Below are 24,047 nucleotides of genomic sequence, written 5' to 3'. Positions count from 1 at the left end.
TTAAGGTTTAATATTGTGCTTTCTACTCTCCAAATTACGGGATCCTCTAATGATGTCGCTGACACTCTATCCCATTTTCAGATGAAGTGCTTCAGATCCTGAGCTCCAGACTCAGCTATTGCCAGACTTTTCCAGACCACCGGTGGCATTTTGACAACAATTAGTAATTACAGAGAGCAGCAGCTTCCATTTCCCCTTCTGCTTTTAGCTCTTATGGGAAGGCCTGGATGGATTTCTTAGCCTTAAGCTGGCAGTCCTCGGCCATTCAGATGAATTGGCCCCCATCCTCTGAGCAGATCCTGCAGTATTTGGTCCACCTGCTGCAGATTGGGCGTGCGGTTATAACTATCAGAATTCAGTCCGCTGCAATGTCTGTTACACTGAAGCTTTATTTTTCGGAGACCCTTGTATAAAGTTTGTAGTGCGCAGGGCCTTGGAAGGTTGGAATAGGCTCCAACCTCATAGGACAGTGGGCAGGAAGTCGGTCAATTTTTACATATGCAGTATCTTCAACAAGTTAAAACTTGTCTGCTGGTTAAAGATCAAGGCGAGACTCCTTTCAGTAGTCCATTGCATTTTTGCACTGAGGGTTGGGAAATGGTTGTTGGAGCCAGCACGGGGCTGAGAGTCTGGAGGCTTATTGCTTCAGGACTTTTCCTTATCCTTTGGAGCTTGTCATTAGAGTTGGGAACTCAAAAACAGACTTGGTGGGCAGGAGTGCCACAATCAGGCTTCCCGCCACAGGTGAGGAGGGCCCTTGCCCGGTTATGGATAACAGAATATTTGGCTTTTTATTCCCTGGGGGCTGGCCCGCTCCTAGTGCATGAAAATGGGTTCCCGTTAGCCAGGCATCAATGTGCTTACGTCGTGCACCAGTTATTACGGCCTATGGCTTGCTTACCGCTGAACACGCCTCATTCCTTACAATTAGGTGCTGCTGCAAAGGCTGCACACTGGGGGCCTGTCAGGAGACAGGATTGTGAATACGGGTCATTGGAAGTCTGATGCTGACAAGGGTTATATCAGGAAGTGTCACAATGATGTCTGTGCTGATGCTTGTCTGTTATTTCCTTTTTTTTTTTTTTCCCCATAGGAGCAGCTGTGCACATTTGGGCCACAGCATTGTACACTAGGCTGGCAAGCATGTTGACAAGTTTGGACTGGGGTGCCATCTCAGTCTTCCTGCCCATGTGAACATATACTGGATGTCCAGATGGGGAATGCTTTGTGAGGAGATGCTTCCTTTGGTGCGGTCGAGTGTGACCTGTGCAGGTCCTCCCGCAGTGCTGGTAGTACAGCTGGGCGAGAATGTTTGCTGTCTTCCTCCAGCATAAGTCTGCATCCCTGCATGCAAGAGGGCTTGGATTGAGTTGATGGCAGCTCTCCCTGGACTCAAAATAATTTAAGGCATTGGTTCAAGGTGGTCTGGAGGGGGGGGGGTTGGAGCACCTGTTCCCTCCAATGCGCAAAGATATTCCATTAAGGGAATCCAAGGATTCGCCATGCTTTTGTCGACCCCTTTCGAGGGGTGGGGCCACGCAAGAGTCCCTGGGAGCATTTGGGGGTGAGCTTGAGTCTGATCCTGGTTCATTGCTCCCCCACGCTGTTTATTTGTACTGACGATATGGTGGGGCCCAGTCGTCAGTGCTGCCCTACTGAGGTCAGGTGCAGCTAGTCGGGAACCAATGCCTAGACAAACTACCACCGAGCAGGCCAGAAAGCATGTTAATAAGGTGGTGGACAATAGAATAAAATAAATAAAGTAAATAAAATAAAATAACAAATAAAATAGGTCCTTGCCTTAGGTGGTTCTGTAATATTGCACCCTGCTATTTTCTTCAAGGCTGTTGCCCTCTTTAGGGCAGATGGGGCGCATCTTTCCCCTATGGGGAACGACACCTGGCGGGATGCGGTTGCCTTGGGATTCATTGCTCCCCCACAATGTTTGCTGGTACTGACGATATGGTGGGGCCCAGTCGTCAGTGGTGCCCTGCTGAGGTCAGGTGCAGCTGGTTGGGAAGCAATGCCTAGACAAACTACCACCGTGAAGGCCGGAAAGCGTGTTAATAAGGCAGTGGAAATAAAATACAGGTCGTTGGAAATTGAATGCATTCAAAGGTTATGTTCGTTAACATTATTGGTGTCTTTCAATTTTTGCTTGTTTTATCTTAGGTTTAGCAGCTGTCCGCATCTGGATGGTGGGGCACAGCCTCATGCATTGGGCTGGCATCAGTGCACGGCAGTCCGGATTGGGACCGGGTCTTGGCCTTCCTCCACATGTGCAGTTGCCTTGGCTGTCCAGACGGGGAATGCGCCGGCCAGAATTCCTGCCACTGATTCGGAGGCAGGTGCTGCTGGAAGGGCCGCCCACTGCTGTTGGGGTGCAGCTGGGTGAGAACGACCTGGTTTCCATGGACTGTTTTTTCACCACGTGCTGCAATTTTGGGTGACCTGGAGAAGCTGCGGGCAGTGGTGCCGACAGCAAAAATATTTTGGTCAAAGCTTTTGCAACGATGTGTTTGGAAGGGTAGTCGTTGCCCAGCTGCCACTGAAAGGGCCAGGAAGCGCATCAATTCTGCTGTGTCTAAAAAGATCGTTGAGCTGGGTGGAGATGTGATTTTTTCACCCTGAGATTCTTTTTCAGGTGCCATCCTTTTTCCAAGCTGATGGCGTGCACCTTTCTGCTTCTGGGAATGAGGCTTGGATAGGTGCGGTGGTGGCCAAGCTGAGGTCTTGGCTGGGGCTGTGAGTGGTTTGGCGGTGAGCTGTGGGCTCCATGGCGGTTAGGCATTGGTTAAATTGGTGCTTGGAGGGGTAAGTGCCTATCCCTCCAAATGATGCGGAAAGGGAATTCCGTTAAAGGAATCCAGGGGCTTGCCATTCTTTTCGTCCTTGTCCCCGGAGTCGGACTTGGGCCGTGCAAGCCCCACAGGAACATGAGGGTGAGAAGTGAGGGACTGTTGCCCAGCTCCATTTCCTCACCCAATACTTGTTTCCCACGCTGGCTTCCGCCGGAGTCCGGAAGGCCAGCTCTGTCCCTGAGGGCAAGGACAGATAGTCATAACCAATGCCTAAGCAACCACTCACATTTTTTGTATTTTGAATAAAGTTGTGGCCAAAATTATGCCAAAAAACCTTAAACAAAAATTGATGTGTGAAGTGTGAATTTTTTTTGGGGGGGTGGCATTGTGGGACTCAACACGCAATACCCAGAAGTGTTAACATTTGAATCTTAAGCTCAGCGCGACAGGTAATTGAACTGTTGCTCCATCATCTGCTTCCAGGGTAGTGCAAGAAGGGTCAGATTTGCACATACTGACGGATGCACAAAAAGAATGCTCAATGTTCAGTTCAGCCCTGGCTAAAAGCCCTTAGCTAGTCATGCTAGGACTCTGCCATGGCCTGTTATGCATGCAAAGTAATTGATCTGCTTCTGAGCTGCAAGCTAGAGCTCCCACTGCAATGTCACCAGTAACTGCCTGCAAAGTGTTTTGTTTGTGCGTGTGTGTGTGTGTTGCTGAGGGAGACAGGAGGTCACAAGCAGATGGTGATGTTTACCTAGCTTCTGTACATATTTCGGGCCAATATGCTTTCCTTAAATAAAACCTAATTAAAGGCAAGTGATGAAATGACAACTTTCCCACCTAAGCTCCTCTTTATAGCAGGAACAGGTAAGAACATATGCTACTGTACACACACACACAGCCATTGTTCTTTTTCAGTTACTTATAATTACATTTCAGTATAGCCCTGGTGCCTTCCCCATGGGATTGAGAATGTAAATGCAGCCAGTCTTTAACCTTCATGAAAATACTTACTCAGAAAGCTAGCTAGTAAAATCTGCCTATGTGGCATTTAACCCATGTGATGGAGAAAGTCTTTCCACACTCGAAAATGGGGAGCTTTATCACATTGCATCCTGTGGCAACTTTAAAAGCATGACTAAACACTCAACCAATGGCAAGTGTTAACACCAAAGGTTTACGCTAAGGCTATTAATGCTCACACCCTATAAGTGTGCATAATTATTTCAGATCATAACCTAGCAAAATACATGATTCGCTATGCACATCTGGGCTAAAGCAGGGCTTGATATCTTGCAAAGAAGGAAAACAAACAGGAGTGTGCATTCAGATAACTTGACAAGATCTTCCACTCCAGCACTGGCAGAACTTGGGGTCCTGTGTGACACCAAAATTTGGTGCCCCCTGTCACTTGCCTTCCATTCTACAACATAGCTTAGGGTTGCCATACAGAATTTAACCAGCGAAAATAGCGGCCGGGGGGATTTCAGAAAATGTCCAGGATTTTGTTGCTGATGGCTTTAACAACTTTGTTTTTCCTTAAAAAAAAAAAAAGCTAAACAACTGTCCTGAATTTTACTTCTAGAAATATGGCAACCATAACATGGTTGCCGCCCTCCTGAGGCTCTTCAGCCAGTGCAATCAAATCGGCCATTGTTGTTGTTTAGTTGTCTTAGTCGTGTTCGACTCTGTGACCCCATGAACCAGAGCATGCCTTGGAAACTCTCACTTTCTTCTCAAAGCTTCTCCTTTTTTATGTCCATGGAGTTTTCTTGGCAAAATACTGGAGTGGTTTGCCAGTTCCTTCTCCAGGTGCATCACATTTAGTCTAAACCCTTGGCTATGACCTGCCCGTCTTGGGTGGCACTGCATAGCATCGCTCATAGCTTCTTATTCAAGCCCCTTCGCCATGACAAGGCAGTGATCCATGACCCATCAAACAGGTCGCACTCCCCTAAATCCAGCTCTGACTCCAGGGAGATTTGTGTTGAGCTTTGGCAGACAGGGAACCTCATGCATTTTCAGTTCCTGCTGTTACTCACTGCTTGGCAGACAGCTCCTGTCCAGTGCCTCTGCCTTCCCACAGCCCCACAGCCCTCTGGGGAAGCTTGCAGTCTCACTCCTAACAACTCTCAGCCCCCATAAAAAGCTATAGCTCCCACAATTCTTTGTGGGAAGCTATGATTGTTTAACTGTGTGATGTGAAGGTGGCCTAAGTCACGCCGCTCTGCTTATTTGAAGCTCTGCAAGGATGTAGCAAATGAACCATATAACGAAGGATCATAGCTTGTCTTGTAATTCATGAGCCCTGTCAGTTCCTGACCTTTAACAAAGTCTAATCTGTTTGAGCTAAAAACAAACATTCCATGCTACCAGGGCCTGCATGAATTGAAACCACCCTTTTCTCCCAACGGGCATTCACCCACAGGATGCTACTATTTTAAAGAATGCAATTCCATGGTTACTTTGCCTAGGCACACAAACTTGAAAAAACAATGACAAATCAGGTCCTCCCTTAAAGAGGGCACGTATTGCGGTGAGACCTGGAAAACTGACACCCTCTGTTGTGGGTGGGTACTGTTGGTCAGCCACAACACCTGATTGGTAGGTCCCTCGTAGCTGGGTGCAATCAGGCCAATGGGACGCAGTCCAAATGGTTCAAGGGATGAATTTATACCAATGCACGTGACCCAGAGCTTCCTCTTTCAGTGCATGCATTCGGAACACCCAACCACCTGTCCCTACTTTTAGGACTTTTCACTTGACCTTGCTATTCCGTCGTGTGTCATCTGTCATTGGGACAGGGGCATGGCAGGAATTTTCCCCACTTGGCTGACTGGCTGTTGCCATTTGGGTTTCGCCTGCTGCATAGCAATTCATCACAACTTGTAAGGTTGCAGATAGGCTCTGGTTCAGGTGATAGGGATGGGAGAACGCTCTCACCATCCCTATGTGAAGGTATTCAGTTAAAGGAATCCAGGGACCCGATGGTTTGGTCAACCCCTGAGAGGGGGTTGTGCCCATGCCTGAGTCCAGGGGGGCATTTGGGTGGAGGAGATAGCCTGCTCCTGGCTTTCTGCTTCTTCAGGTGTTCACCCTAGGGTGACCTATGCTGGTGCCCTGGGTCAGCGCTACCTGCAGTGGTGCAGGGAGCTAGTTGAACCAGAGTCTATGCAACCAGTCACTTGCTGTAATCAATAAAGTTGTGGCATAGATTCTGCCAAAAACCAAACCAAAAAGTTGAGTCTTGTCTGAATTTATTTCAGGGGGGAAGTTTAAAGGTCTCAACACACAACAGAGCCCCCCCACCCACCCATGGAAGTTGAGGAAGTATCACTTGTAAGAGCACCTGTGTGAATTGACCTATAAAACAGAATGCATATCAGTAGTGTGCATTGCCAGATAGCTGCTGAAGGTTTCTGCAGTCATAAAATCCAGGAGGTTTATTCACACACACACACACACCCTAGTGAGCTACCATGTGCACCAGGGGTGGAGAACCCCAGGCCAAATATGACCCTCCAGGCTGACTTATATGGCCCATGGGACTTCCCCTACACCTCCTTCCCAGACCACGCCCTCTTTCCTGAGGCCACACCCCCACTGCCCCTGTTCTGCACCCTCCCTAAGTGCCTTGGAATACCTCTTGTTTGCTTGCCTGAATGGTTGGTGGAGGGCAATCTCTGCAGTGACCTCCAGTTGTTGCAGGGCTGGGACGTGGCCTACTGTACAGAGGTAAAAGTCACTTCTATTGCAACACCCCTTTTTGCCTCTGGTCATGCCAGGGGTGCCAACTTAAATAAAATATGTGTGTGGGGGGGGGGTAAGTCCAGCCCTGTATAATTGATCACAAGACGCGCAACACACACCATTTGAATGGCAATGCCCATCAGTTTTGGGGACCCCCAGCCCACTTCTATATTTTATTGGGGGAGGCGAAGGGACTTCCGCTCCTAATATTTATGCCGATGGACTTCACTCAGTTTCCTAGGCTGTATTTTACTCTAAACTTACTCTGAGCTTTAAGATTGGCATGTTAAGGCATGTCTGCCGCTTCCTGTCATTGTGATTAGAGACTCTGCTCTTCATCCCTTTCTTCTCAAAGTATAACTCCTGCCGAAAAGTTGCATGGCTCTATAATCAATCCTTCAACTCAGCCTCGCCTTTTGACATTTCCAATTAGCCCATTGGAAAGAGCGATAGCTAACTGCCTCTCTAACACTATTCCATTACGGACGATGGGAAAGTAAGATATCCCTATTAATTTCCTCACATGGAAGTCGGTAATATAAATGTATCCACTTATCGCTGTTATTTTCATAAACCCAAGTTCATTTTTCAAGGTTACTGGAATGGGATGCAGTCAGATATAAATGGATTGGAAGCCCAACTCTGCAACTCTATCCGGCACCAGAATAGTAAGCTATGGAGGCTACTCTTCTAAACTAAAGTGATCAAAATAATAATAATAATAATAATACTACTAATAATAATAAGGCTGTTGTGTATAATTGGAATTCTCCCTTCCTGTGAGCTAAGGGTATGTCTGTGTTCTTCAAGTTCCGGCTGTTTAGCAGTACATGTGAAAAGGATCTTGATGTCTTGGTGGACCACAAGTTTAACATGAATCAAAAGTATCATGCAGCAGCAGAAAAAGAAAAAGAAACAGAAATGTTATGCTCGTCTAGGCTGCATTAACAGAAGTGTACCATCCAAATCAAGGGAAGTAATAGCAACACTCTATTCCAGCAACCTTTTTCAGCTGTGGGTCGGTCCACTGTCCCTCAGACCATGTGGTGGGCTGGACTATATTTTGAAAAAAAAAAATATGAACAAATTCCTATGCTCCACAAATAACCCAGAGATGCATTTTAAATAAAAGCACACATTCTACTCATGTAAAAACACCAGGCAGGCCCCACAAATAACCCAGAGATACATTGTAAATAAAAGCACACATTCTACTCGTGTAAAAACACGCTGATTCGTCTGTGGGCCGGATTGAGAAGGTGAATTTGTGGGGCATAGGAATTCATTCATATATTTTTTTCCAAATATAGTCCGGCCCCCCACAAGGTCTGAGGGACAGTGCACCGGCCCCCTGCTGAAAAATTTGCTGACCCCTGTTCTACACTCAAGTGGATATGCTATCATTTGCTTCCCAAAGGGATGTGCCTGTGGATACATTTCCTCATTCTTAAGCCCCTAGCTAGGTTGCATTCAAGAGTTTGTACACCCAGCAGCTAATCATTCTTTTCTTGACAGAAAGCGAATTGGAGAGCCCGAATCAGATAGAAGGTCTGTTTGGGATAACTGTTGGCGCCAGCAGAACTACAGCAATCCATTTCCAAAATGGGACCTGCCAGATTCACATAATACATTGGTATTTGTGCCTTATAAAACATTAACCTGTAAAATCCTGGATATTATTCACGCAGGTTCATTACAGCATTAAAAAATAATAATCATATGGCATTCAATGGAAAATAAAAAGGTTTGTCCTCTCTCTTGTACTCCAAAAGGCAGTAAATTTGCTTCCAGTTGATGGAGGCAGAAATTGCTTCCTCAAGCGTTATTGGAACTAATGACAGCAATTTGATACAATCCCGAGTCTTGATTCTTTCCTGCTCCACTGAGCAATGAGCAGCGCAAACTTGTTGGGACAGCATCAAAAGGCTCATCAAACACATCTTTCGCAGAATGAAGAAAAATGGTGCTCCTTCAGTAAGTCATATTTAAAACAGCAGCGAAACCGACTCAAATGGAACTGAATCAAATGGAACTGAAAAATTCCCATGGTATTTTTCTTTTGTGGGTGGGAGCAATCCAGACAAATTTCCACGACGGTATGCGTAAGACTGCCACAATAATTTCACTTTTGGGAAGTAAATGCCATTGAAATCAGCGGGACACAGAAATGGCATGACAACAAAGAAGAATGGCAGCTAAAATTGATAGAATATGTAGAAATGGCAAGTTTGGAGTGTAAAATCAGAGATCAGGGGGAGACTGGTTTTAAAGAAGACTGGAAAATATTTTAAGAATACTTAAAAAATTCAGTGTAAAAATGTTAAAACGCAAATAGGATTTCAGTAAGAACAGCAGTGGGGGTGAACTTTTTGTTTTTCTTGTGAGGTAAGGTGAAGGTGTAGAGTAACTATGATATGCAGCATAAATTGAAATTTTGAAGGAACCATGGAGGGAGGGAGGGGGAAATCATAGGTAGAATGACTGACTGCTAAATTTGAAATGTTGTTTAATTGTTTATTTGTTTAAAAAAACAAAGAGTTCCCTGCGGAGGGGAGCTGTTAAACCACTTTGGGAATTGTAGCTCTGTGAGGGGAATGGGATCTCCTAACAGCTCATAGCACCCTTAACAAACTGCAGTTCTCGGGATTCTTTGGGGAAAGCCATGACTATTTAAAGGAGGTATAAAGATAAAGGTAAAGGGAGCCCTGACCATTAGGTCCAGTCGTGGCCGACTCTCGGGTTGCGGCACTCATCTTGCTTTATTGGCCGAGGGAGCTGGCGTACAGCTTCCGGGTCATGTGGCCAGCATGACTAAGCCGCTTCTGGCGAACCAGAGCAGCGCACAAAAATGCTGTTTACCTTCCTGCCGGAGCGGTACCTATTTATCTACTTGCACTTTGACGTGCTTTCGAACTGCTAGGTTGGCAGGAGCAGGGATCGAGCGATGGGAGCTCAACCCGTCGTGGGGATTTGATCGGCAAGTCCCCAGCTCTGTGGTTTAACCCACAGTGCCACCCGCATCCCTAAAGGAGGTATAATAGTGCTTTAAATGTATGGTGAAGATGTGATCTAATAGGTCTAGATGGTAGGTTGATAGGCACGGCCTTTGATTCTGATCTCAAGATTCAGACAAACGGTTTCTATAGGTGTGAGCTTGTCCTAAACCATTTAGCTCTTTAAAAGTCATTACCAGAATTTTTAACTGGGCACGGAAATGAATAGGTAACCACACTGCCATCCCAGCTGTGTAGACTCTAAACACTTTGAGGTTTTGCAGAACTATTCTAGACTCAACTTCAGATTTCCTCGGGCGTGAGGTCGCCAGGCTGACAGCAGATGGACTGATGGACTTTTGTTGGGGTTCGAAACCGGGAAGGGGGGGTGGGGCTTTGGGAATCCAAAGGGTGTACAATTATATTCTGTTTCATTTAATTTTGTTTTGCCATTAACATAAAAATGGGGAATTCGTGGAAGGGAATTGGGGTCGACCTTAGAAAAAGATTTTTAAGAATAAGTACTGATGTATAAAGATTGAGGTTTATAAGTTAAAATTGGTTAACTAAAATGAATTAAAGAAAATAAGGTAAAGTTTGGGGACAAGAACTTACTGAGCTAAAAATTGGAACTGGAATACAAGAAGGGGAGGTGTGGGGAAGTCAAGGAAACTGGTTATTGATAGTAAGAAATGTAAATTTTGTGTGTTTTTAATGGTTTTTTTGTTTTTTCTTTATTTTTTGAAAATTTCAATAAATATTTTTTTTTAAAAAAATAGACTCAACTTCAGATTTGTCCATTACAGTGTGGCTCTTTCAGTTCACCCTCCTGAGTTTCTGGCTCCATCCCTTAAGCCAGGTTGAGCTCACCTCATTCAAAGCCATTTCTCTCTCCTTTCTTATCTCACCTGTTTGTTCAACAATGGTCGCCAGCAATCGATGTGGGATCCTGGGTGGGACTTTCAGACTTGCGTGCACCAAGTAATACCTATAGAGAGAGATTTTTTTGGAGGGGAAAAAAGAAAACTATTATAGAGGGAATTGCAGCCTTCCTTCGAAAAAGCAAATATTTTGCTTGCTTATTTATGTATTTACTTACTGCTATACTGCCCAATAACCAAATTTTACAACAAAGGTGAAAACCATAAAGCAGAACAATAGCTAAAATCTATAATGCTTTATTTGTTTGTTATTGTAGATTGGACTTGTTTTAATGTGGCCCATCACCAAATGGTTTCAGGGTGGATTGCAAAAATATCACAGAATAAGTACAGCGTACAATTAAAACCATAAAACAAAACCACAAGAAACCTTTCCAGAATCACAAAATAGCAACACAGGATAGCTGTGCATGCATGGAATCCAGGTGGACAGATAATGTCCACTCAACCAAAGGCCAGGGGAAAGAGGTGCATCCAGACCAGTTGTCGAAAAGCATAAAGTGATGATACAAAGCACAGCTCGTAGGGAACGGACATTGGTAAAAGGTAAAGGTAAAGGACCCCTGGATGGTTAAGTCCAGTCAAAGGTGACTATGGGGTTACGGCGCTCATCTTGCCGAGGGGTGCCGATGTTTGTCCACAGAGAGCTTTCCAGGTCATGTGGCCAGCACTGACTAAACCACTTCTGGCGCAACGGAACACTGTGACGGAAACCAGAGCACACAGAAAAGCCGTTTACCTCCCCGCCACAGTGGTACCTATTTATCTACTTGCACTTATGTGCTTTCGAACTGCTAGGTTGGCAGGAGCTGGGACAGAGCAATGGGAGCTCAACCCGTCGTGGGGATTTGATCGGCAAGCCCAAGAGTAAGAACACTGGCCCATCTAGTGTAATGTCATCTACACTGGCTGGCAGTGGCTCTCCAAGCTGCAGACCTCCCCAGCCCTACCTAGAGGTGCTGCGCTTTGAACCTGGAACTTCTGCATGCAAAACAAGTGTTCTCCTACTGAGTTGGGACCCTTTGCTAATATCCAAGGGAAGAGTTTGGATAGGATTAACAAAATTTCTCTGGAGTGCTTTTACAGAGCCATCATATTTCTTGGTAATACTGATGCTTCTTCTTCTTCTTCTAAGCAGCAAGGCTAACACCGTACTAATGTGAAAGAGAACATTTGTGTGAAATAGAATAGACTGCATTGCCTGCTCACATTGTCAACTATACACGTTTTATCCAAGAATTTAAAGGTCAGAGAGGATGGCGCAACTATTCCACTCCCAGTGATTTCCAATCTTTTTTTTTTCATTCCAGGAGGTCAGAAGTCTTCCCTTTATATGGTAGAAATGTACACAGAGAATATCAATACCAGTGTCACTGGATATATTCACAGCCCTAACAGATTTCTCCAGTACAAACAAGGGATTCATGTTACTGAAAAGATGCAAACAGCAAAGTTCTCTCATGTTTTTGATGACTGTGGAGAACTGGGGTGACTTATATTGCTGGACTCCCATCAGGTCCAGCCCATAGGGCCAGTGGTGCCAATAGGGCCAGTGGTGGAGCATGATGGAAAATGTACTCCAGCATACCTGACACAGGAACCACATTGGCTACCTTTGATGCATCATTCTTTCCATTCTGTTGGGTTAGAAGCCACAGTGCCAACATTCCCTTTTATGCCCAATGTTTAAAGGTACAGATTTGCATCCAGCAGCTTATTTTAAATTTAAAAATAAGATAAATAAGAACGTAAGAGTCCAGGTGGATCAAGCCAAAGACTCATTCTAGTTCAGTATCCTGTTCTAACAGAGGCCAACTACATGCCTATGTGAAGTTCACAAAGAGGACATGAGCACAACAACCTTCTTTCTCCCCACTTGTCATTTCTATCAACTTGCATTCAGAAGCAGACAGCCTCCCAATTATAGAATTACCTACAGGGTCAGGGCATCACTTTGCTGCTGTCATCCTAAGAGTCATATTTTCCAACCTTGAACAAATCAAGAGTGAACAGGATTGCATTTTGTAAGAACAGACTGTGAGACTTTGAGCTCTAGTTTCACTCCCACAAGTGAGCCAATCACAAGCTCCAGTGTTGCCAGCCAATCCGATTTCAGTTTCCAACACCAGTTGTGAAGATCTGTTAAACACTGTAGGCTGCGGTTTGGCTCATTGGCTGAAACCAGCTAGAACTCAAAGCTCTGCAGATGAAACTCTCAGGTTGGCCAACAAGTTTAATCCCAGATAAAGGTAAAGGTAAAGGTACCCCTGCCCGTTCGGGCCAGTCTTGCCAGACTCTAGGGTTGTGCGCTCATCTCACTCTATAGGCCGGGAGCCAGCGCTGTCCGCAGACACTTCCGGGTCACGTGGCCAGCGTGACGAAGCTGCTCCAGTGAACCGGCACCAGAGCAGCACACGGAACGCCGTTTACCCTCCCGCTGGTAAGCGGTCCCTATTTATCTACTTGCACCCGGAGGTGCTTTCGAACTGCTAGGTTGGCAGGCGCTGGGACCGAACAACGGGAGCGCACCCCGCCGCGGGGATTCGAACTGCCGACCATGTGATCGGCAAGTCCTAGGTGCTGAGGTTTTACCCACAGCGCCACCCGCGTCCCTGTTAATCCCAGATACGTTTATGCTAACCAACAAGACTTCCATTTGCAACAGTGATTGGCTAGTCCCAGATTATGATGTAAAAGCCATCCACCATATTTCCTCAAGAGAAAGTGTACATAAGATGCAATTGTTGTTCATCTAGCACCTCATTCTGTATCCTGTGACATCAGTCCCTAATGGCCTACCGCAGTGATGGGGACGTTCATGCCTTCCCATTGTTTTTGGCCATGCTGGGAATGACAGGAGGTGGAGTTTGACTTCATGAGGACCATAGGTTCCACATCCCTTCCTTACATCAAGAAAGGATAGAACTGGACAGTCCTTTTTTTTCTTTTTTTTAAAAAAGTTTAGGGGTACTCTCATTTTCCTACTCATATTGAAATACTGCCCCTCAACAAGGCCAAACTTAGATTCACAAAATATTTAGAGGTATGTGTACCCCTGTGTGCCCCCCCTCCCACAGAAAAAAAGCACTAGAACTGGGACAGCTTTGTGGGGAGGGGGTTAACTTGAGAGGAACACCAAATAAACATGGAAGAAAAACACCCGTCACAGACATATGTTGTAGCAAAGTGGTTAAAGACATATCTGAGTCACAGCAGATCTCAGGAATGATAATACAAGCCTAAGTTACAGAAGGGTTTTTTCTTTCTTTTTTGTGTTAATATTTCATTGAGAAGTTTCAATTATAAAGAAATAAAGTGGTACAAAGAAAAACAAAGGAAGAAAATAAAAATAAAAAGGCACAAAAATGTGTAGAGAAAAAATATGAATATATACGAAAAATATCCTAACATACATTATTTTGATATTATTATCCAAATGCTTATGCAAATATTAATAGCCTACTCCATTTTGCATAAACTCATTCCAAATATTGTCATATTTATCCAAACAAAGTATATGTTTGTAAGCAGTCTATTCATAGGTTGGGAGTGTTGACATATTGTCGATCCACTTATTAAAGGGGATCTTATCTTGATTCTTCCAGTTCCTCAATATGAGTCTCTTGGCTACCATTAGAGCATGTGGAATCCATTTTCATTGTCCTGCTGTTAACTTCCAGACAATAGGTATATAGTTCTAAAGAATGTTCTCATCCCATCTTACAGGGTTGTTGAAATGATAAAATAAATACTATATATGCCAAGTTCCTAGAAGAAGAAGAGGAGGAGGAGGAGGAGGAGGAGTTTGGATTTGATATCCCACTTTATCACTACCCTAAGGAGTCTCAAAGTGGTTAACATTCTCCTTTCCCTTCCTGCCCCACAACAAACACTCTGTGAGGTGAGTGAGGCTGAGAGACTTCAGAGAAGCGTGACTAGCCCAAGGTCACCCAGCAGCTGCATGTGGAGGAGCGGAGATGCGAACCCGGTTCCCCAGATTACGAGTCTACCACTCTTAACCACTACACTACACTGGCTCTCTAGAGCACTTCAGGAACTCAGCAACCTCATACTTCACACACCTCAGGAACCTCATACTTCACACATTTCAGAAACTCAGCAACCTTTAAGGATCTCACACCCAGAGATCTGTTCCATGTTAAGATCAGACAGCCAATAGACAAATGGAAACCAAGCAGCTGGCAGACATCTAAGCAGCTGGCCCACATAGTATTTACTGAATGAAGAGCTAGGACACTTCGTGATGCTGTCATATCTGTGGCTCCCAGTGTTAAATAGTCTGGCATTAGAAACAGGAAAGCAAAAGCAGCACTTTGCCTTGACACAGAAGAATTTATCATCCAGCGGGACGCCTTGAGAAACACAGTTGTGATCACAGTGTGTCATCACCCGGACAGATTGCTACTCTACTACTGTGACAGCAAGCGTTGCCACTTGCCAGTGACAGATTACTCCAGCGCAGATCCCTGATTCCCAAGCGTGCAGGAGAGCAGCTTGCTCAGAGAGGGGCCAAGTGTCGGGGTGATGGGGTACCACGTTTGGAGCTGAGGATACATGCATAATTTTTTTGCATTCATTTATATCACAATGCATACCTCCTTCCTTATAATTCATTGGTCAGCCTTTCTCAACCTGTGGGTCCCCAGATGTTGCTGAACTACAACTCCCATCACCCCTAGCAAGCAAGGCCAGAGCTCAGGGATGATGGTAGTTGTAGTCCAACAACATCTGGGGACCCACAGGTTGAGAACCGCTGGCATAGGTGTTACTCAAGTCAACTAATGGCGATTAAAAGAAATGATTTCCAAAACAAAATACGACGATTCCCCAAACAAACAAAATACAATTAAAAAATACAGACAAGTGCATATGGCGATCAGACAGTGTTAACTGAAAATAGGTGTGGGGAATGTTTTTTGGACTAAGGGCCACATTCCATTCTGGGCAACCTTTTGAGGGCCATGTGCCACTGATGGGGGCTGGCAGAGATAAATATGGGCAGGACAACAAATGTAATTTTTAGCTTTCTACATGTCAGGAGTAAGCCATCAGTAAACTACACTGTGCAACTAGGAGGTTAATCCTTTATTAGCAAGAATATGATTTGCACAGACTTGGTGGAGTGTCGGGCCTGGTGAGCATAGCACCCCAGTCTTGCCCAATGGCTCAGTTGCTGAGACTGTAAGTCCCCACCTCCACATGTATTCCCTCCTGTCCAGTGTTTTTTCCCAAGTAACCTGAGACTGTGTCGGCATGAATCCTACCTCTCTTCTGCCACGTGTTTAAATGTAATGAGGTCCCATTTAAACTTAAGACACTCCTAAGCCCTCCCTCTGGTTTGCTCTGGGTCAGTGTTGGACTGTTGCCCATTGGGATTGGTAGGGTGGGAGGCCAACAGTAGGTGGCACCAGAGTCAATGACAGCCAAGCTAATTCTAGTTTTGCCCCTCCTCTCTCCTGGAGAGGAGGAAGAAGCTGTCTGGCAGTGCCATCCCCTGGACTGGTAGAAGCAAGAAAGCAGGAAGGAGAGAGCTGGTCAGTGGCAGACGGAGGCTGGTGGGGCAGAGCACAATTCAAAGTGTTGGTGTTGACCTTTAAAGCCCTAAATGGCCTCGGTCCAGTATATCTGAAGGAGTGTCTCCACCGCCATCATTCTACCCGGACACTCAGGTCCAGCACCGAGGGCCTTCTGGCGGTTCCCTCACTGCGAGAAGCCAAGTTACAGGGAACCAGGCAGAGGGCCTTCTCGCTAGTGGCGCCCTCCCTGTGGAACGCCCTCCCACCAGATGTCAAAGAGAACAACAACTACCAGACTTTTAGAAGACATCTGAAGGCAGCCGTGTTTAGGGAAGCTTTTAATGTTTGATGTATTACAGTATTTTAATATTTTTTTGGAAGCCACCCAGAGTGGCTGGGGAAGCCCAGCCAGATGGGCGGGGTATAAATAAATTATTATTATTAATATTATTTATTATTATTATTATTATTATTATTATTATTATTATTATTATTATTATTGAATGCCACTGGCCATAGCAAATCCAAGCCAGAGTTTGTACTCTTTGAATAAATGAATGGAATCTTGCGACTCTCAGCACACTGAATTTTATTTTTCTTTGCAAGATCTTCAGTTTGTGGCACAATCTTTGGCCAAATACCCATTTTTACTGCACCAAAGATAGGTAATGTGTGCTTCAGAAGCTGCTCTATGCCTTAGGCTCCTTGCACAGGGCTCCATCCTGCAGCATTAGCCTGCACCTTCTGGAAAATGCTTTTGGGGAATAAAATGCACAATCCACCAGCTTAACCTCTAAGCCCCTGCCTGGTCCAAATAAGCTTTAAAATAGGAGGCTAAGCTTCTAAAAATTGGATGTGGGTAAACCACAGATTGGATCTTCTCCTACACTGTATATGGTTATTTTTAGCTTCAAGATCAAATGGTAGTTTGCTTTTAGGAGCGTGCACTTGCAGGCATCAGGGGAGAAGAAGAAGAAAAATGAAAGCCCAAACCCTTTTATACCCCGCAGTTCTCTGACAGCCACACGAACAGGCTCTCTTGAAAGTGCCTTTCATGCTCACCTCAGGAGCTGGTGCCCTTCTTGGCACAACACAGTAGCGAGACTTGCCTTTTATTTGCTCCTACGTTGGCATTTTTACAGTAACCTGCCCTTTGCTTCCCCTTTGGGATGCTGGAAAAAGAGAGGAGAGGCGGATTTGTGTTTTGTTTTTTAAAAAAATAAAATTAAATTAAATATAATCGGAGATTGAATGGAAACATAATAGGAAAGGGAGCAAGCAACATTCAATTCCAGCCCAGCAGGGATGTAAAACAAAGAAGAAAGGGTATTGTCACCAGGGAACGGACAAGAGCCAGACATGAATGCCTTGGTCGCAGGGGATGGGTTGAGCAGGAAGACAGGCTCCTTTTGTTTTCTCCAAACAAAGCTTCCCTGTGTTCCCAAATATCTTCAGGGCCAGCCCTAATAATAGGCAAACGGAGGTGGCTGCCTCAGGCGGCATATGCAGAGGGGTGGGAAGAGGCAGCAGGTTGCCTCTGAATACCAGTCACTGGGAAATCCCAAATGAGGAAGGGCCATAGTGCTCACGTCTTATTGGCCTCTGGCTCCTTTGGGAAGAAGGGCTGGGTAGGAATTTAATAAATCTGGTTGGTCACTGTGAGAAAGCCTCTTCTCCTTACAGAGGGGAGGAGTTGTGAGCAGGAGCCATTTCCTACGTTGGCAAGGGGGCGTTCCAGCCCCTTCCCAGCTGGCCTGGCTGCCGCGCCACGCCCCCAGGTAGCCAACCAATCAGGTGGAAGCTTGGGCATGGGGTTTTGCTGCTCAAACGTGGCTGCGGCAGCACTTCCCTTTCATTCCGCTGCTGGTTTTCATCGGATCACTCACTCACCCACCCTCCCTTTAGTTCATTGCTTGGTTCTTGACATTGCTATGGACCTGTGGTTGGTCGCCTTGGTTGTCCAAGGGGCCTGGTAGGAATCTTTATTCAACTGGCAAATTGGCATCGGCCACTTGGTTTTTTGCCTACCGCGTAGCAAATCGTCACAACTGTTAGGTATTGGCGGTTAGGCATTGGAATATGTTTGTCTATTGGAGGGCAGGGTGTGGCCATCGCCTACCCCTCCACTTTATGGGTATTCTGTTAAAGGAATCCGGAGGTCATGGATCCTGTCTGACGCCCTTGCTGGTGGCTAGGGCCATGGCACGACCCCTGGTGACATCAGGGGGAGCTTTCAGTTGTATTTGCATCAACAGGCTCCTCCCACTGGTGGTTAACCCTTGTTAGACTCACCCCTCCCTGAGGGGGTGGAGTCACGCTCTGTTGTTTTATCCAATACCTAAGCCAATACTTCTCAGATGCTGTAATCAATAAAGTTGTGGGCTTTCTTTAGCCCATTAGCCTAATATATTGTGTCCATGTGTCTTTCTTATCCCCAAGTGGGTGGCAGGTCCTTGAATCACAACAGGATGCTGGACTAAATGGGTCTTTGGCCTGATCCAGTAGCGCTCTCGTTACATTCTCATGATGTGGAACTGTATGAACTGACCTGGACCCTGAGATCATCATCGGATGCCCTTCTACGTGTGCTCTTTCCACGAGAGGCCCAGAAGGCAGCAACGTGAGGAAAGGCCTTTTCTGCAAGGGCACCCTATCACTGGAATGCTCTCCTTGAGGAGGCTCTGCTGGTGCTTTCATTACCTATCTTTTGGTGCCAGGCAAAAAACCTTCTCTATAACCAGGCCTTGAACTGATTAAATAGTCTACGGCCTTTAAAATGTGTTTGCGGAAGGGGGGTTTATTGGTTTGTTTCTGTTTGATTGTATATTTTGTCTTCTCAATTGGTGTTTTTATGTTGTGGACCACCCTGTGATATTTGGATGAAGGGCAGTATATAAATTTAATAAATAACAATAAATAGCTCTCAAAGAAGCTCTGAGCAAAAGACTCAGTTAGTTTGGGGAATATAGGAAATTCTGTTCTCAGTATAAGAATTCAGCAATATTGGTGAGATCTAGAGCTCAGTTATGTTGTTGTTGTTGTTTAGTCGTTTAGTCGTGTCCGACTCTTCGTGACCCCATGGACCAGAGCACGCCAGGCACTCCTGTCTTCCACTGCCTCCTGCAGTTTGGTCAGACTCATGTTTGTAGCTTTGAGAACGCTGTCCAACGATCTCATCCTCTGTCGTCCCCTTCTCCTTATGTCTTCAATCTTTCCCAGCATCAGGGTCTTTTCCAGGGAGTCTTCTCTTCTCATGAGGTGGCCAAAGTCTTGGAGCCTCAGCTTCACGATCTGTCCTTCCAGTGAGCACTCAGGGCTGGTTTCCTTCAGAATGGATAGATTTGATCTTCTTGCAGTCCATGGGACTCTCAAGAGTCTCCTCCAGCACCATAATTCAAAAGCATCAATTCTTTGGAAATCAGCCTTTATATTTATTATTAAAAGCCCAATTGCTATTTGAAATCTCCTTAAGGGGATTGTTGGAATTCACCCAAGTTTACCTGTTGTTCTGACCAGAATGCTGGCAATTGTGCAAGCCAAGGCTATTTTTCTCCCTTCCACGCAAGCAGAGTAAACACTTCAAAAGTACATTTAGTGCTGACAAGAAATGCCAGACTGACAGCCGAGGAGACTGACGACGTCTGTTGCACCATGTGATAGATGCCTCTCCGAGAGAGGCGTTCCAACATTCCTTTACCAACGTGACTCAGATGTGATTTACAGAAAGCCTTTCTGTGACGGATGAAGGGAGTTGTCCCTCTGTGAGGTTTGCTTCAAGAACTCTGCTCCTATTCCAAACTGCACAGCAAACTTCAGTGGATGCTCCTTGTGCTAGGGTGCCCAAAGATGGGTTCTAAATTAGTCCTTGTGATGCACAGAATAGGGATGTGGGGGAGAATTTGATTCATTTTGCTTTTAAACATGAGCTTACCTAATTCACAATTCCTGAAACAACAAGCAAATTGAAAAAAACAAGGCATCCTTCAAAATTGGCATGTGTCTGGATTTTGCAGTGCAGTTCCCCAGCTAAAAATGCATATACTAAGGTACAATTTGCATGTATCAGTGAAAATATGACAGAAAATGATTTTAATAGGGAAATTGTTTTGCAAAAAAATGTGTACGATAGGCAAAATTGTGTATAAGAATGTGCATGCTAGGAGAAATTTGCAGACAAAAATGCTCACAAATTCTCATGAGAACTTTCTTTATTAATAGCCAACTAATGTGGAGAACTCAGCTTAAGATTGGAAAAATGAGGAAATGAGAGAAACCAAAACTGAATCTAAACACAGCAGCTTCCTCTTGCAATGGATTCCAACACCCTTCTTTATATCAATGTTCAGATGTGGGAAATGCACTTCCAAAAATCAATATATCTTTTTCAAAAGCAGCATAAACTGAAAACAAGACGAGGAGAGATGCTATAAAGGAGAAATCTGATTGAATAAAACAGGTGAGTATCATATAATGTGGCAAGCAGCGTTGTTGAGACTGTGTCTCCAGGGACTCCAGTTCTCCCAAGTTGCCAGATTATGGTACCATTTAGCAATTATTATATAATTGTTCCTCTGGAGGGAAGAGCAGAGGATTCCTTGCATTCACTGAGAGCTGGTAACAGTTGGATTCTGCTGCAGATTTCTCGTATCACCCCAGCACTGTAAAGCAGCAAACGGGAATCTGTCCCCCTCCAGATGTTGTTGGAATCTAACCCCCATCATCCCTAAGTGCAGATGTTAAGAAGACATCATTCCCCATCCCACCCTGTAGTCATCACATGGAGCACCGCTTCCGTTCCACTGCAATTCCACCCCCAAAGTAAGTTTTTTATCTCCCTGTCTGCTGCGGTGAAATTAAATTACGTAAATTACACTATCATTATGTTATCCCACCCCATTGATTTACAGGCAAATGAAACACACCACAAATTGGGGTGGGGGTGGAGATTGTCAATTAGATATATTTTTCAGACTGAAAGTATCAACAGTGATTATTATTCATAACTGCTCCACTGATTGCCGTTCCAGACATCAATTTTTGCTCCCATTTCTATTTCTCTGGCATTCCTAGTCCCAGCCACCATGACCAATGGTGGCCAGTGGAGTGTAGACACACTGGAGTGGCCAGTGTGGTGTAGTGGTTAAGAGTGGTAGTCTCGTAATCTGGGGAACCGGGTTCGTATCTCCGCACCTCCACATGCAGCTGCTGGGTGACCTTGGGCCAGTCACACTTCTGTGAAGTCTCTCAGCCCCACTCACCTCACAGAGTGTTTGTTGTGGGGGAGGAAGGGAAAGGAGAACGTTAGCCGCTTTGAGACTCCTTAAAGGGAGTGAAAGGCGGGATATCAAATCCAAACTCTTCTTCTTCTTCTTCAATGGTGAGGGATGATGGCAGGAGTTGACCAAGAGTATCTGGAGGACCACAGCTTCCCTATCCATCCTCTACAGTGTAGATACTGTAAGCTTTCTTATGCAATGTTGGCATTATTAGTGCTAGATGCATGATCTCTGCTATCTCAAATTGTGTGTGTTTTTCTTAATCCTGCTCAGTTGCTATTCTTGGCTGGGGAGGGGGTGGCACTATGCTTGGCTTGGTGGCTCACCATGAGTTGTACACCATTTCATAGCATCTCCTTTTGGGGTAAAGAAACCGTGCATCGTATCATGCAGATATTTTTTGCTGACTGGTAAAATGCTCAGAGCATGAGAATCTCAAGAGTATACATTTCCTGTCCTCAACATTATTACTATTGTTCTTGTTGCCTGACAGCAACTATCTCCCGCTATGGTTACATTTCCAATTCTATTAGAAGCCAACATCCTGCTTGTTTGTGGACATCACCATAAAATACATTATGCACAGAGAGATGATCATGCTACAGTATAACACACGATTCATTTTTGCAAGCTTTTGCTATCAGAGGTGGGGGAGGGATGCAATTGCGCTGCCAAGGAATAAAGACATACATCTTGCCCGCAGATTAATGGCTATATATTGAACACCAAAATTGGATGTAGACTGATGAAAGGATTGACTTGCATTTAATCACCTAGTGCCTTAGCAGCGAGCTCTTTTAGTAATTAAAGTGCTCTGTTTCCCCCTCTAAAGTGTTACACATTTCAACTCCAGAACAAAAAGCCATTAAAAAAGACATCTCCCCCCAAAAAAAACCCCCTTCAGTGTCAAGGATCATTTTGAATTTTTTTACTAGTAGGATCTTTTTCTCCCCTACTTCAGCATTTCTTCCATATTTGAGCCAAACAGGAAGCTTCAAATCCACTTTAAGTGATATACGGGGGAAAGCCATAACCATCTTGCCTTGCATTCAGAATGTCCAAGACCCAATCCTGCTTTGCTTTAAATTTACAAGATCCTCTTTAGGGTTCAGGAGATCCTGGACTGGGACACCAGAATGCCTCTGTAGACAACCAAAAAAACCTTTCTCAATCTGTTGCTTTCTAGTTGTTTTGGACTACAATTCCTATTGTCCATGGCTCTCTCTCTGGCTGATGGCAGTTGTAGTCTGAAAGATCTGGAGAGCATGAGTTGACTAGATCAAGGATGGAGAGCCTCAGGCTTGTGGGCCAAATTTAAACCTCTTTACCTGGCCTGCTGGACTCTTCTCATGCCACAACCTCTCTCCCCACGCAATGCCCCTCACTGGTCCTGCTTCAGAAACACCTGGAGTATTTTTGCCTGGTTAGAATCCATCCCTGAACTCTGACAATGACACTCACTAGCCTGGATGAAGGATAGAGAAGGTGTGAACCTGTGTAGAAACTATCATACCGTGCAAAGGTAAGATTTGGATTAGTTGTTCCACCTGCCACTGAAAGGAAAGTGTCCCTCAAGCTGGAAAAGTTCCCCCAGGCCTGGTCTTGACAGACCAATGATCTTACATGACATAATGCAGCTTCCTTGGTTCGTAAATGCAATGGCAATTCTCTCAGGCCTTTGTGTTTTCTGCATTCTATAGATAGTTTATTTGGTCACTCTCCTAGGGCTCTGGAGGACCCAGTTCTGGTCCTGCTTGTGGTCTTCTAATGGGCGTCTTATCAGCCGCTATGAGAAGCGCTATTTTCCTGGTCCAGCCAGCTCATCTTACATATATTATTATTCTCTGAAGTACAATATTCAAAACAAATTTAAATCAGCTTTATGATTCTATGATTGCTGGAACCTCCCACTCTTCCTCTCAGTTGCCTCTGCTTTACTTTTTTCTCCCCTCCACACTAAGCTGCCTCTCCTACCTCTTTTTATGTTTACAAATATGCACACCAAATTTGTCAATTATTTTGAGTGGCATAAGAAGAAGTTGGAGGGAATGAAGACCTGGCATAAGCAGGCAAATCAATTAATTGATCTCTGCTGAATCTGGATAATTCAGTTTCCAAGTTTATTAAAGAATGTCAGAAACTTTAAACTAATTTTGGTAGAGACTCAGCTGTCTCCACTGATTAAATCATAGGTGATGGGGGTGAATTTCAATGAGGAGAAGAAACCTTCAAATGTGCATTTCTTTCAAAAATTGCATTATATATGCTTGACCTTTAGGTCTCAGTATATCTACACACACACACACACACACACACACACACACACACACAAAAACACATGCAAATACTTACTTACTTACTTACTTACTTTACTTACTTACTTTCAAAAAGACAATATATTTTGAACATGCCACCCCTAATTTTACAGTGTCTGCTTTTGATTGTTGTAAACACTGATTGAGTATGCAAATTATTTCATGCATTTTCCCCCCTGAATGTCCTCTAAACAGGACAGGGTCATAAACAAGGGGTGATTCCTATTTCAGCCTTTGAAATATTGTATTGCAGTAATTGCATAAGGCTACAATGCTATATATACACTAGGGATGAGCTTAAATCTGTCAATTTTAGTTTTTTTGAGTTTCTCATTTTCCCCAGTCTTAAATTCAGTTCTCCACATTTCCACCTCAGTATGTGATTTTATTTCATTTAACAAATCCTGATGAACATTCAAAAGCATTTTCCT

At 44.7% G+C, this 24,047-nt stretch overlaps 1 protein-coding gene across 3 annotated transcripts in view; it reads right to left on the bottom strand.

Moving 5' to 3' along the window:
• The window catches only part of FAM135B (family with sequence similarity 135 member B), a 151,205-nt gene that overhangs the window by 67,903 nt on the left and 59,255 nt on the right, over positions 1–24,047 (bottom strand). For all 3 annotated transcript variants that reach the window (XM_053395235.1, XM_053395234.1, XM_053395236.1), the window contains exon 3: positions 10,456–10,535. In XM_053395235.1, coding sequence (XP_053251210.1) covers positions 10,456–10,535 — 80 coding nt within the window. The remainder of the gene's footprint in view (positions 1–10,455; positions 10,536–24,047) is intronic.

Source organism: Podarcis raffonei, chromosome 7 (genome assembly GCF_027172205.1).
Source record: "Podarcis raffonei isolate rPodRaf1 chromosome 7, rPodRaf1.pri, whole genome shotgun sequence".
NCBI lineage: Eukaryota > Metazoa > Chordata > Lepidosauria > Squamata > Lacertidae > Podarcis > Podarcis raffonei.
Note: the sequence above shows the minus strand (reverse complement) of the source record. Positions and strands in the feature narration are given on the sequence as shown.